Source organism: Cnephaeus nilssonii (genome assembly GCF_951640355.1).
Source record: "Cnephaeus nilssonii genome assembly, chromosome: 18".
Classification (NCBI taxonomy): domain Eukaryota; kingdom Metazoa; phylum Chordata; class Mammalia; order Chiroptera; family Vespertilionidae; genus Cnephaeus; species Cnephaeus nilssonii.
Window position 1 is genome coordinate 26,389,872 of NC_137089.1, and position 14,985 is coordinate 26,404,856.

General features: G+C 42.8%; 1 protein-coding gene across 1 annotated transcript in view; it reads left to right on the top strand.

Moving 5' to 3' along the window:
• DEPTOR (DEP domain containing MTOR interacting protein) overlaps positions 1-14,985 on the top strand; it is a 127,864-nt gene that overhangs the window by 34,087 nt on the left and 78,792 nt on the right. The window contains exons 2-3 of the mRNA XM_079796341.1: positions 9,737-9,915; positions 10,968-11,091. Of these exons, the coding sequence (XP_079652467.1) occupies positions 9,737-9,915; positions 10,968-11,091 (303 nt within the window). The remainder of the gene's footprint in view (positions 1-9,736; positions 9,916-10,967; positions 11,092-14,985) is intronic.

The following is a 14,985-nucleotide window of genomic DNA, read 5'->3' on the forward strand; positions in this document are numbered from 1 at the left end:
ATGACAGCAGTAAGAGTCATTGAGAGCTTATTATCTGCTCAGCACTTTACATAGTTTCTCATTCATTGCTCCCACTATAAGACATACATTATCATTCCCATTTTGTAGATGACAATATTGAGGCACTGAGAAATTGAGTGCTTTGTCCGAAGTTACACAGCGAATAATGGATGGAACTTGAATTTGAACTCAGACTCCACAGCTCTTCTAGGACTGACCGATGAATAGTGAATGAGGAAGGCAGGAAGTAAATGTGCTAACTAAGGCCCCTGAGTTCCTATTCCTCCCTGAGAGCTATACTCTCTCATCCCCCACTTGCGGCCACCTGAACAGGAACATAAAGGGAGGGACAGAATATATGTCCCAGTTTGAGAACCGCTGTTCTAAGTGAAGAGCAAACACCTGTGTACTGGGAGGAAGGAGTCAGGACACAGCATCCTGGATTACAGAGGGGCAGGATGCGGCATGGGGGTCATGGTTGGAAACAGCAGCCAAGCTGTAAGAGCCCTGCCCAGTCCTTTACCGGGACAGCAAGGACCTTTATGTACCGGTGCTGAGTCACTGTGCCCTCGGCGAGTTCCACGAACCACGCCGGGCTTCTTCCTGCACCTGTAAAAAGGCAATTAGAGGCCTGCTACTCCTGGGTGTGGCGTGTAAACAAATAATGACTTGTTTGGAAAAAAAAAAAAGGATTCTGGAGCTTCTTGGAAAGGTGCTGTGTAAGCAGGGAGAGCACCGTCCTTCTGAGTCTCAGAGGACAAGATCAGAGCTGGAGATGTCGATACATTGCTCTGTGTTCCTTTAGAGCAGGAGACCTCTGAGGGGAAAAGCCCACGTGAAAGAATGCAATGAAAATCTCAGGTCTAATGAGATAAGGAAGGCTGACTTAGGGACCTCCCTGTCTCGGCCCTATACTTTACCCCTTATCTCCGGGATGAGATGAAAAAGTTATTTATATATTTAAAATTTTAAAATTACAGTTGACATACAGTATTCGTTTCAGGCATACCACATAGTGATTAGACATTTATATACCTTACACAGCGATCACCATGATAAGTTGAAGCCCATCTGGCACCACACATAATTATTAGTCATGAGAGATTTGTGAGGGATTCCTGGACTCTCATATACACACTAGAGGCCTGGGGCACGAAATTCGTGCATGGGAGATAGGGTTCCCCTCAGCCCAGCCTGCACCCTCTCCAATCCAAGACCCCTCAGACATCCCTCTCACCACTGGCTCCTAACTGCTCACCTGACTGCCTGTCTGATCACCCCTAACTGCCCCCCTGCCGGCCTGGTCACCCCTGCCCCCCCCCCCCCCCCCACCGACCTGATTGCCCCTCACTGCCCCCCTTTGCCAACTTGGTCACTCCCAACTGTTTCTCCCCCCCCCCCCCCCCCGCTGCCAACCTGGTTGCCCCCAACTGTCCCCCCACCTGCTGGCCTGGTTGCCCCATGCAGCCTGCTGTTCAGTCATTTGGTCATCCCTTATTAACCCCCCTGCCAGCCTGGTTGCCCCACATAGCCTGCTGTTCAGTCGTTTGGTTGTCCCTCACTAACCCCCCTGCTGGCCTGGTCGCCCCACACAGTCTGCTGTTCGGTCGTTACTGTGATGGCATCCTGGACAATTTGCATATTCCTCTATTATTAGTATAGATCCCATTAAAAAGTATTTGTTATTTGTCTTGTGCGGACTGATGCTGACTCCCTGGGATGGTGTCACTCACCAGGTCCATTCCCTGTCCCCCAGGAGTGTCATCCTCAATTAGTGCCAACATGACGACAATATGATGACTGCTTTTGTAGGCACTTCTGCACACCCTGTCGGTATTTGCAGCAGGATCTGTGTGGTGTGTAGACTGCATACATTTTCACCTTACCATGGCACTCTAGCATAACTGGAATAGTTTTTTCCTTCTTAGCCTGTATGAGCATGAAATAGGCAGAAAACAGATGCTCCTGCCCTTTAAAATGTGATGGGATGGAAACCTCTCTACACATCAAAATCAGAAGATCTGGGTTCAAATCCCAACTCTCTTTCTTTGAAAATGTGACTTGATCACATCACTTTAATTTTTCTGAGCTCCCTTCCTTATTTGTCAAATGGGTAAGCCTCTGTCTTCGTGGGTCACAGGAGTACTATTCGTCTCAGCTCTGACAGTCTATGGCTCCATCCAAATGTAAGGTACTCCTGTTACTATTTCTGCTAATACTGCTTCATCACGGTTTTAAATAGTGAATGATAGATGGGACTGGGAATCAAACATGCTTCCTGCCCGGGTGTGTTTACCATCTCTCTTCGTTGTGGTGACAAGACACACAGCATACATGAGACTTTGCTTTGTACTTGAGAGGAGGCCTGGAAGGGCCCTGGACAGAACTTACAGCTCTGACTTTCCGATTCACAGAGCCACTGTTTACAGCCCCCCTGAAAAGGAGCCTTGCATATTATGTGTGGGTGTCTTTGTGTGTTTCCAAGACCTATGCCTTCTGGCTCTCCAGAATCACATGTGCTCTCTTAACATTAACCAGTTCCATTCTCTTTCCTGCCTGTTGCTGTCTGTATTTGTTCTGTTGTTCTGACGAGGTTGGGAGAGTTCAGACATCTTCTTGAAGCAAAACTATATGAAATGTGTATTAGGATCTTATCTCACATAACACACACACATATATATGTGTATATAATCATGTAAGGATACACACGCAACTATTAATATTGGGTCCCTTTGGGGTCAATGAAAATGTCAAACACATCCCAAAGGAAATACAGTAGTTTAGCAAACTCCTGTGCATCTGTCTCCTAGCGTCAACAATGATCAGTTCATCACCAGTTATACAACTTGGTATTACACATATTTGAAGTTTTCTCTCTGCTGTGAACATGTAGTATTTTGATCATTTGAAATTTGCATTATAAAATAAATGCACATGTTCAAAGGAAATACAGTAGGTTAGATTTCACTTGTTCCTGTCTTTCCTCTCATCCTTTTAGGGTGGGTGATGAACAGCGATTTTCTCTAAGTCCTTGAATCCCCAGGGACAGATATTGGCTGTTGCCGCAGAGCATCTGGAAAGGACAATCGCTTTGGTTTAAAGAACATTTATGTCAGGGCTCTGGCCCAGATCACAAGGCTCACACTGTCAGCCCCACTGTTTGGCTTGCTGTGTTTTTTAATAAACCGTTTACTTTGGCTGAGATTTATGACACTGTTTTTAAATGAGAATCTGTAGTTTCTGCCTCCCCTTTGTTCCCTGGGTTCCACAACCTGCTGCAGTTCTCTGCAAGCTATTTTTTTTTTAAAAAAAACAACCCACAAAAAAAACCACACAATAATTTCTCCTTCCCTTATCGGAGAGACGGTAATTTTGCAGGGATTATTAACACCCTGCACCGAGTAGTGTTTGTTCTGCTCGGGCGGGAAGAGGAAATTGTCTGATGCAATTTCGGCAGCTGGTTAGCTGGACAGGAATAGAACATTACAAAATCACCTTGAATCTTAAGCCTGCGCACCAGTTGTCTGAGATGAATGATGGGAAGGTGTTTTTGTACTGAAATTCCTTAGCCAGTGGATTGAAAAGGCAGCTGAAATAGAGATGATTCGTGGCGCAGTGTGGATTGACTTGGCTGATGTGGATTGATCCTGAGTACATAGTAGGCTCCAATGTTTTTCATATCATTGAAGATCTAGCTTCTACTATGCGCCAGGCACTAAAATGATAAAACTAAATAAACAACCCTCTCTTCATATCCCTGACCTCATTTAATTGCAATACAGTGGGATGAATGCTTTATTAGAGTCATTAAAATATTATGAAAAAACAGAGGAGAGGTTGTTTCCTGGCTTTGGAAGGCTGGGAGATGTCCACTGAGGAGGTGCCTTTCAGGCTGAAGAACAAGAAGAATTTTTTGAATTACTGAAGCCCAGAGAAGGGTACATTCTAAGCAGAGGTGGTCTGTCTGGGTCAGAGGCATGGAGGGCAATGACATGTTCAGGGGATGGAGAAGAGCCCAGTGTGTCCAGACTGCAGGGCAGGTGTTTTTGTGCTGGAGAGAGAGAGAGAGAGAGAGAGAGAGAGAGAGAGAGAGAGAGAGAGAGAGAGAGAATGGCCAGGAAGCTTGGGAGGAGGCCTGGGGTCAGGGTGGAAGGTCTTTGGAGAGAATGTGATTCTAGGACACGCTCCTTAGAACCTGGGTAGGTGAGGTTCTTTGGATCCAGGGAATCGAGGCTTACACAGCCGTGGCAGGGGTTGGTCCTGTTGTTCTGGTTATTGCCATGTGTGCACAGCTGGAAGAAGGCTGGAAAACTCTACAGAGCCAAGGCACTTCAGCTTGCCTCTTTCCATCTCTCATTTCCAGCTTCATGGGCTCATTTCTCTGTCCTCTCAGCCTCGCTGTGCTGTCCCGCCCACTCCCCACTCACTCCTCGGTGCTGCTGACTTTTGACCTTTGTTCTAGGATTCCATGGAGACAGTATGGAGGATGTGGAGGGTGTATGTGGGAGAACTGGATGGGGAAATCAGGAAATACTCCGGATGTGAGAGCTGAACCCCTTTGGCCAGAGCACCCCACATTGCTCTGCCTTACACATTGACATCTGGGCAACTTCTGCTTCAAGAAAGTGTCCTATGGCACAACTAAAGCTTGAAAACTTCACTCTAGTTTAACTCTCGGAGGGAGCCATTCTGCTTGGCTTAGCGAATCGCTGCCACTTCACTTGGGTACAGCCTTATGCTCCCGGTCTCCCTGTTGACGTCCCCGTGGGCATGGGCAGGGATGCCCCACGCAGAGAAAACAGGCAGGGGGTTTGAACCCTGCTTGGGTGGGTAAGGGGTGGAAGGCAGTTTAACACAAAGGGGATGTTGGATATGGCAGACCATGTGACTGACATGTCCAGGCAAAATGCTGGGTTTAAAGGTATGGCTTTTAGCCCCGAGCTCAGCATTTTGCAGTCTTTCTAGAGAATTCGATTCCAGGAGAGGTTGCAAACTTCACTCTAGTTTAAATCTTGGAGGGAGCCATTCTCTTTGGCTTAGCTAATCACTGTCACTTCACTTGGGTAGAGCCTTATGCTCCTGGAGCTATGCAAAATTGTTGTTTTTCAATGAAACGTGAAAATATTGCTTATTCTGTCTCCTCCTTGGAGATCTTCATGAGTGTCAGTATATGAAAAGCTATATAGTTGTAAGCGGTAAGTTTAGTTCAAGCAAAAAGAAATACTTTTTTAACACACACACACACACACACACGTTTAAAATTCCACAAAATGATTACCCTAAAAGTCAAAACATGAATTGTTTTTTAAAAGATTTAGATAAATTTCATGAAAGTAGATGGTTACTAAGTTATGAGACGGGAACTCCTACTAAGTTAGTGAGAAGCCTCCTTACCATTTTGAAAAAATGCCGTAATTTCTATGAGTGTCCTTGTCCATTCATTTGTTCACCAAATATTTATTAAAGACCCCTGGTGCCACTTAATTATGTGTTGGCAGTGTAAAAATTCTTACCTCTTTACTGAGCTACCTTTTCTGGAATGTATAATTTTCAATGCTCTTATTTATTTATTTATTTATTTATTTATTTATTTTCCTCACCTGAGGATATGTTTTTTATTGATTTGAGAGAGAGAGACAGAGAGTGGGAGAGAGACACATCAATTAGTTGTTTCCTGTTCTCACCCCAACCAGGGATTGATTGAACTTTGACTGGGAATCGAACCTACAACCTTTTGGTGTACAGATGGTGTTCCAGCCAACTGAGCCACCCAGCTATGTCAGGGACCAGCCTGACAGGTTGAACCGGCCTGAGGTAGGGAGGTGGGAATTGAGAAAAGAAAGAAAAACAGGACAGTGGGATCGGGAGGACGGTAGGTCTTCGAGAGACGGCGGCTCCTTTTATTGACTATGCAATGCCTTTTATACACTAATACTGAATAGGAGGTCAACAAAGAGGAATGTACTCTCTGTTCTTCTTAATCTCTAAGAGAAGTCAGGAGGTCAAGTTCTTGGTAAATATTTACAGACTTTTGATAAGCTATGAAAGGTCTCTCTTATTCTACTCATCTGCTGACAATAGGAATGTGCCATCACAACAAGTTAGATCGAAACAAGTCAGGGGACACTGCGTGGGAAGGGACTAATTCTTGTCGGTCCCTTCGGGTGCAAGGACTCAGTCAGCTTACACCCGGTCTCCAACACAGCTAGAGCTCAATGCTCACTTTTAGAATTCTGTGTTTCTAAGCATAAAAGGGAAAAAAAAAAGATGATAGCACAGTTATTGGGCATTTTTTACTCCTGGTAACATGTCTAAAAATATCAAGTTTCATGCCACCTCCCCGATCCAGAGTTCTTTTCCATCCATCATATTTCTGCTCAGTTTTCTAAACACGGAAATGTACCAGGCCCTGGTGGGCTGAGGGGTGCTGTCTAGTGCTTTCCCACTGAGCAGGGCGGGAACCAGTTATGCTCAAGAATGAGAACCAAGCTTGGGGTTCGTCAAAGGGTAGTAACTGAAAGGTTCTATTCTGGAGTACTTAAAGATAAACATTATCTCATATATAATATAGATTTTTTAAAGCTGGAAAGTTTACAGGAGCTAAAACTCCTCTTTTGGCTCATAACCCATTTCTCCCTCTACCAAATTATATGGTAGCTTATCCCACATTTCAACTTCTAAGTAAATTGGTCTTCATTATTCTTGAATTCCTGGCAGACATCACGTCTAAGAATTAATGTTTCGCATTCTGCCACTTTGAGCCTGTTAAGTGTCATTGTCACTGAATTCATTAGAAGGATTCGTGTGAGGACTTTAGTGCCTCTGTGAACATGGGGTTTTTTTTTTGTTTTTAATTAGGGCTCATTTATTTTTTACTAACAATTATACCTTTACATGGGTATCATTTGTGGTTTTTACATGCCCCGCCTTGGGAATTGGCATGAGGATTAATACCAATAAAGCCATTAAAACGGTGCCTGGCACGTGCTCAGGGCTCAAATGCTAACTCGATCCGGTTAGTGAGCGTTGTGACAGTGTGATCGGGCAGATGCCCTTTTACCCATGGGGCTCTCATGCTCAGAAGTTTGATCGCCTGGAAGCACAGGCAGAGTCAGGACCAGAGCCGGGTCTTCATAGCCCTAGTCTTATGCTCCTGACTGTCCTCGTAACTGACATTTGGGGGTTTAGTATTTCTTTTTTTTTTTTTTAATTAATTTTAAAATTTTATTTTCAAATTTTGAATTACTGTTGACGTTCAATATTATATTAGCTTCAGGTGCACAGCATAGTGGTTAGACATTTGGGCTTCAGTATTTCAACCCAGGAGTGTTGGGGGGATGCAGACATCAGGCCAATGGCAGTGAAGTCAGCATGTGTGAAAATGCTTAGTACAATACTGGGCATAGGTGGTAGCAACTCCATTAAAATGGTTCTTTTCTTTCTATGCAGTTAACAGATGTCTCCCCTTCCCCCTGCTGATGCCCCAGCTGAGCCCTTCATCCCCAGGCTACTCAGGAGCCTCCTGCCTTCCACAATTGGTTGTCTTAGGCAGCTCAGGCTGCCATAACAAAGTGTCATAGATTGAGTGGCTTAAACAGCTCAGGTTTACTCTCTCACAGTTCTGGAAGCTAGAAATCTGAGATCAAGGTATTGGCAGGGCCCTGGCCCAGCAGCTCAATTGGTTAGAGCCATTGTCCCGATACACCCAGGTTCTTTGCTCAATCCCCAGTCAGGGCACATACAAGATGCAAACAACGAATGCAGAAATAAGTGAAACAACAAGTCAATATTTCTCCCTCTCTTCCTTCCTCTCTCTCTCTAAAATTAATAATTGTTTTAAAAGGCATTGGCAGGGTTGGTTTTCCTAAGGCCCCTCTTCGACTTATAGATGGCCTCCTTCTCTGTGTCTTCGTGTGGTCTTCCATCTGTGCATGTCTGTGTCCTCATCTCCTCCCCTGATAAGGACACCAATCATATTGGATTAGGGCCCGGCCTATTGACCTCATTGTAATTTAATTGCCTTTTAAAAAACTCTGTCTCCAAATACAGCCACATTCTGGGGTACCAGGTCTTAGGGCCTCAACATATGAATTTTAGGGGAACACTGCTTGGCCTATAACAGTGTCTAGCAAGGAAGAGCAGCTGAGTCTCAGAGCTCCAGCCCAGTATGCTCCTAACTCCTAATCATGACCCTTGGGATATCAAAACCCATTAAATATCACTTAGTGCACTCTGTTAAAAAAACAACAACCAGTGAGAGTATGATCCAGTTCCTTCCTTAGGGAGTGGGAGGAAGGAGGGTGAGACCTGCAGTGTGTCAGGCGCTATGCTGGGTTGCTGGTGCTTCCCAGACATTATATCCCCAAATCTCAACAAACTAGTGCACTCCATAACTGCCTTTATTTTTACAGAGAGAGGAAGAGACATTACACTACTTGCCCAGGTCACGCAGTTACTGTGTGGTTTTCTCATGTGGCATTCCTCTTTCTCAACAATGTTGAGGATCGACGAAAAGAGCCTAGGAGCCATGTGGGTGAAGTAGGAGGAAAGTGATCTCATGGTTCACCCAACTCAGACCCCTCCCTTGAGAATTAAAAAAACGCAAGGCTGATCAAAGAAGGGAAGATAAATGGGAGAAACTTTTTTTTCCAGACTGGTTTAAAATTTATGGAAAAAAGTTACTGAGTTCTGAAGGGAATAGGGAATGCTCTGTGTCAACCACTTACCGCCACACTCATCCATCAGCCTATACAAATTGTATTTATTCAACAGCTTTAATCCATCTGCTGGATTTTTGATTACTCCTCCCCAGGTAGAGGCAGCATGATGTGCCCTTTGAAAAGCTGGACTCTGAAATGAGGCCATCAGGGTCCAAATCTTAGTTAGGCAAGTGGTCTTAGGCAAGTCTCTGAGACTTCAGTTCTCTCTGCTGGAAGGAAGGAAGGAAGGAAGGAAGGAAGGAAGGAAGGAAGGAAGGAAGGAAGGAAGGAAGGAAAGAAGGGAGAAAGGGAGAGAGGGAGAAAGGGAGAGAGGGAGAAAGGGAGAGAGGGAGGAAAAAGGATAGCAATAATAACTTCTGATTAGATTGTTATTGTGAACATTAAGTCAATCTATGTAAAGTGCTCAAATCAACACCTGGAACCTAATAAACCTCATGAAAGGATTAACTGTTGCCTGTATAGAAAACAAGGCCCATAGAGGCAAGAATCTTTGTGTATTTTCTGATGTCTGTCTCTAATGCCCTGAAGTGCCTAATGGGCAGGTAATAGACATATTGTAATGAATTCATATCTGTTCTATGAATGACTGAGAATGCAAATATGGTGGACCCTGAGCAATCTGCAATGAAGAGGAAGTACCCAGTTTCAGCAAGTTTCTAGAGTTTTTGTTGGTTGGCTGGTTGAAGCTGTAAGCCCCCTGGTGAAGAGATAAACAGAAGGGAGTGAGGCAGGGGAGGGGTGGGAGAGCTTTTGTCAGCCTCCTGAGTGGCAGGAGAGCTCTAGGTTGTCTGGTTGTATTTCCCTTCCATTTACCTGTATCACCTGTAGATCTGGGGATGGAGTCACTCCCTAGGGCCTCAGGGCTGGACAGTGTGGAAGTCACTCACTGACACTGAAATAGTTGAATGGCACTCTGGTACCTTAGAGCTTCCATCCTGTCACTGCTCTCTGGGATGGGTTTAATAATTTGTGTTATCATCAAAATTTCTAAAATGATTGCCAAATTTTCTTTCCAGGCTCAGGTTGCATGAGGAAAAGGTTATTAAAGATAGGCGACATCATCTCAAAACCTACCCAAACTGTTTCGTCGCAAAAGAACTGATTGACTGGCTGATTGAGCACAAAGAGGCTTCTGACCGAGAGACAGCAATTAAACTCATGCAGAAATTAGCAGACCGGGGCATCATTCATCATGGTGAGTGAGGCGACACTTAAGGAGAAATGAAGGACTACATCTTTATTCCAGATATGAACCTACCCATTTACGAAATAAGACATTTGACTTTAATTGCCTCCTGTGTACCTTTCCCCAGCTTCATTTCCTTCCTCCCTCTAAGAGGCATTTGGACTTCTTTATACTTTTTCTTTCAGTATGTGTATCTTTTTGCAACATATCATACTGTTTTTAAATCATTATAGAGATGTGTATTTATTCTTTTGCAGCTTGATCAATGTGCTTTTGGGAAGGCTCATCTATACTGATAGTGTATCTCCTGTTTTCTTATTTTCACTGCTATGTATCCCATGTATAATTGTGCCATCATGCATTTATCCATGGACATTGAGGTTATTTCTAAATTTTTTGCTGTTACTCTCAATGGTGCAATGAATATTCATGAACATGTCTCCTTAAAATCGCTAACCCTGGCCAAGATCTTGCACATGCCGGTATTCTCTTGGGCTAGAATTCCCTTTCTCTTCATTTTTGCTTAATTGCTACTCATTGTTCACATCTCCACTTACATGCAAACTCTGCAGAGAAGCATCCAGTCCCCAAAGCTAGGTTACTGGGGTACTGGGTACTCCTCCTTTGGGCCCCCGTATCTCCTCACCTCCTTCATAATCTTATCACATCCTATTTTAATTACATGTTGACATTTCTCTTTCTCTCACTAGATTTCATATTCTTTATGGTTGATGCCTCCCCCGATATCATGCTCAAGCAGAATTTGTGGAATGAATGATGAATTGAATTTTGTGACCCTTTTTTGTTGTTGTTTTGTTTGTTTGTTTTTTTGTGTGACCTTTTTAATAGATAATGATGATGATGATATAATAGCTAATAATACTGAGCACTTACTCTGTTCCAGGTACCACACTAAATACTCTACATGTATTAAGTCATAGAGTAGCATGCTTGAGAAATTAGGTAGTAAAACAAATCTTAATTAGCATCATAATTCATTTGAGTAAATAAATAAGAATTTTTTTTTTCTTATTTGCCCCTCTCTGTGTATTGTGTTTCAGTGTGTGATGAGCACAAGGAATTCAAGGATGTCAAACTCTTCTACCGCTTCAGAAAGGATGACGGCACCTTCCCATTGGACAACGAAGTGAAGGCCTTCATGAGAGGACAGAGGCTATATGAGAAGTATGTTACACATGAAATCCCCCACTGTAACCTTAACTTTTGGAGAGAAGCGAGGCTCTTTTAGTCTTTTATCATTTTGACTTCAGCCTGGCTCTTCCATGTGGGATGGTTACATAACTGTTCCTTTAATAATGAGAAAACTTTCTCACTCGCTTGCTTTTCTCTTTGCCAGAAATTACGTCACTTTCATAAGGTTCTTAGTAAAGAATTTGTTTAAATAGTGTTCTCTTCATTTAAGTTGATGTAACAAACCCCCAGAAGTAAAAACAGAAGGCTGGAGCTTGATGTTTGCAATCAGAAGATGCAGCTGCCCCTTCTCGCTTTAAAATACTGCTGTGTAACTTGGAGGGTTAGTCTTGTAAATGGCTGGAGATGCTGTGTCGAGTGCAGTGGAAGTCTAAGTTCGGGTCGAGAAATGAGTAGTGAGAGAATTTCAGGTGGAGGAAGAATCTCTCAGTATTTTGAGAAATGAATATACTATGTAGCCCAGGAGTATTTGATTGGTGGATCTTGAATCTCCCCAGTCATCTCTGAGCTGATCTGCTATTTCTATGGTTCCTAGTCCATCCTACCTTCCTTGTTTTTGTCCCCCCGCCACCTCCATCCTCCCAGGCAACCATAAGAGAAAGGAGTGCAGGAGCAATGGTACTCCCCCCCCCCCCACTTTAACTCTGTTTGCCTTTCAAGGTTTCAGGGAGTTGAACATATGTATTTATCACACAAAAAAAAGAGCTTACTCTGTGATGGGCGGGTTGGTGCATGGGGGAGAGGGCCCAGGTGGTCAGATTAAGTAGCATAATTGTTAAGAGCCAGAAAGGACTAAGTTCTAGCCCTGTCACCTTACCTTTGTAAACCTCAGGGTTCTCTTTTATGACATGGAAGTGATGATAGCACCCACCTTAGATATGTAATTCTGTGTGGGAATTAACAGAATAACTTGTGTCAAATACTTAAGTATTTAGCTGAGTAACTCTCGTATGTCATTAGATTCCACTGATGAAAACCATTTTGGATATTAACATGAAAGTGGTGGCTACCTATGAACCTCCTATGTCCTGCTTCTGTTCCAGTTCTGTTCACCTCTGTTTCTCAAGCTGGGATTGTCCAACCACTTAATGCCCAAGATGTACTAGTTTGCCTGTCACCTGCTTCCAATATGGAAGAATAGAAAAACCCTCATCTTTCTGACTCACATGAATTTGAATGGAAGGAACCCCTCAACACCTCCATTGTCTACCTGAGTGTGTCTATATGTTTTGTTGCTGTTTTCTTTTACTTTTTTAGTTCCTTTAGGACAATCCTAGCAGGTGTTGGATATTTAGATTATCATCTTGGTCCCTTCAAGCTATAAGATTCCATGTTGTCAAAAGCATACATGTCATTTCCAAGGAAGGAAGCCAGGGGTTCTGTGACACTCTTCTCTAGCTACAGTTGATCTCTTGGGATCTGGGTAACCATTCTGAGGGAATTGGGATTAGCAATAACAGAAAATGTCTGATACAGAACTATTCTTGCCAATGGAATGGGTGTTATGGGTATAGGACCAAATAAGAAAAGTAAAAGAGAGTTGTCATAGCTTATAGAAAAAAGACTTACTCTAGCTCCTTATATCCTATGCACCATTCACACTGACTGAACTGTGTGTGTGTCTCTGGACTAGCCTTCAGGCCATTTATTAATTCATTAATTATTCAACAAAAGTTCATTGAGCTCTTACCACATGCAAGTACAGTTATGGGCACTGGACCAGAGACAGGCAAAGCCCCTGACCCCATTTAATTAAAGAGATAGACACTAAATGGATATCACATGAAGAGGAGTGTAGTGGAATACATGGTTTTCAGTGCTAGAAAGAAAAAGAGACTCACTGAGGTTGGTGAGGTATGGCAGATAGGAGGGTCATGGAAAACTTCCCTGAAAAGATTGCATTTGAATAAAGTGAGCCTTGCAGATATCTGGTAGAAGAGCATCCCAGACAGAGGGCACAGCAAGGATAAAGGCTTGGAAGCAGGAATGTGCATGGTGCATCTATGTCAGTAAGGAGGCCAGAGTGTCCAGAGGGCAGGAAGTAAGGGGAGAATAGTAGGAGATGAGTTGAGGCCAGATCATATAGGACCCTTAAGGCCATGATGTGCACTGAGGATTCTAAGTGTAGTGGGAAGCCTTTGGAGAGCAGGGAGGAGAGAAGTGGCATGTGGTGTACTTTCTGTATATGTTATTCCCTCTTCTGGAAGACTCTTGAGACTACTCTCACCCCCTTCCTTAGTTCACTCTCACTCCTCCTGGCTGCATGTTCAATATGACCTTCTCTGCGAATCCTTCCATATCCCCTTATGACTGAATTAGGTGCTGTAACTGTGTTTTCACCCATCTAAGAGCTATATTAAAATCTCGTCTTTGTTTACTGTGTTAGATTATGAAACATAAGGATAGAGACTGCTTTATCTTTCTTTGTATGTCTTATGGTTTCACATGTGCCTGGCCAGTTGTAGATGGTAAACATTTGCTGAAAAGTATGAATAAACTCTTTGATCCCTGGACAAATTGATCAGTATTGCTGTACTTTCTCTGTGTGCAGTTGGCCCTCCAGTCATTAGTGTTCACCGTCTCAATTTCCAAGTAAATTTATTTCTTCAAACTGCTTGTGAAATTAGCACTAGGAAAAGTAATTTAATAAGTACTTAACCTTGCATGAACTGGCTGACACCTCGCAAAGCTTGGCTCCTACTTTTGGTTGCTGGATCATGCATGGCTCTTTGGAATTGATGGCGTAGTTTACCTATTTGATCAGTTTTGTTTAGTGTAATTCTATTGCATGCATTTTTTTTTGTTTTCCTGGACATCTTTTCCATGAATCTCAGCATGTACTATTATTATTTTGTAACTTTGGGGTACTTTAAAAAATAACATTAAGAAATGCATTGCTGCTTTTGTTCATAGTTCATCTTTTCAAGTATTTTTCGATATTATTTTAGGATCCTCTAACATTTGTGAAAGAAGGTCTTGCAAAATACAGGTGGGGGGGGCGCAAAAGTAGATTTACAGTTGTTCATATGGAAAATAATACAATAAATAATTATACAAGAATAAGCTCTGTGTTGCATGTACTCACAATTGTAAGCTTACTTTTGCCCCACCCTGTATGTTCCTATTGTTGTTTTCCTTTTAAGAAAATGAAAACTGATAATATTTGTTGATTGCTAACTCTGTATTGGACATCCTGACAAATCCACTTTATTTAATCACCATAACAACCTCTATGCTATCATTGGCTCCATTTTATGGATGAGAAAAATGTGACAGGGAGAGGTTAAGTCTCATAGCCAAGGTCACCTCCCTAGTAAAAATCAGCTGGGATTTGAACCCAAGAGCTCAGAGTCCAAACTTATTGCTACTAGGCTATTAATAAATTTTTTCCTTTAGTGGAGGTTATATGAATAAAATCAATGTTCACTTCAAAATGTAGTTTATCTTAAAATGTGTGGCAGAGTTTGTAAATATGCAGGTATGGAACTTTCTATAAAACTTTATTAAAAATATTCCAGGATTGTAAAGCAGACACTGGCAAAAGAGAGCGAAATGATTTCCCTTCATGGTAAACCTTTGTGGTCAATGTGATCAAAACAATGCCTTTTTTTTTAGTAACTGAAGCTCTTCCAAGCATTTCCATTAGATTATTTTCTCTGAACTTCCTTAATAGAGTAATAATAGAGTAGTAAATGATGTTGATGATAATGAAGATGATGTAAATAATGACATAAAATAGACGGGGCATTACGTTATGGCTCTAGAAGGAGGGGCCCGTGGGACCCGAAGCAGTTAAGTCATTTCTGGGTGGTGACTGCAGCTGGAGAGGGACAGAGAGACACCAGACCCCGGGGTGCCAGGTGTGCA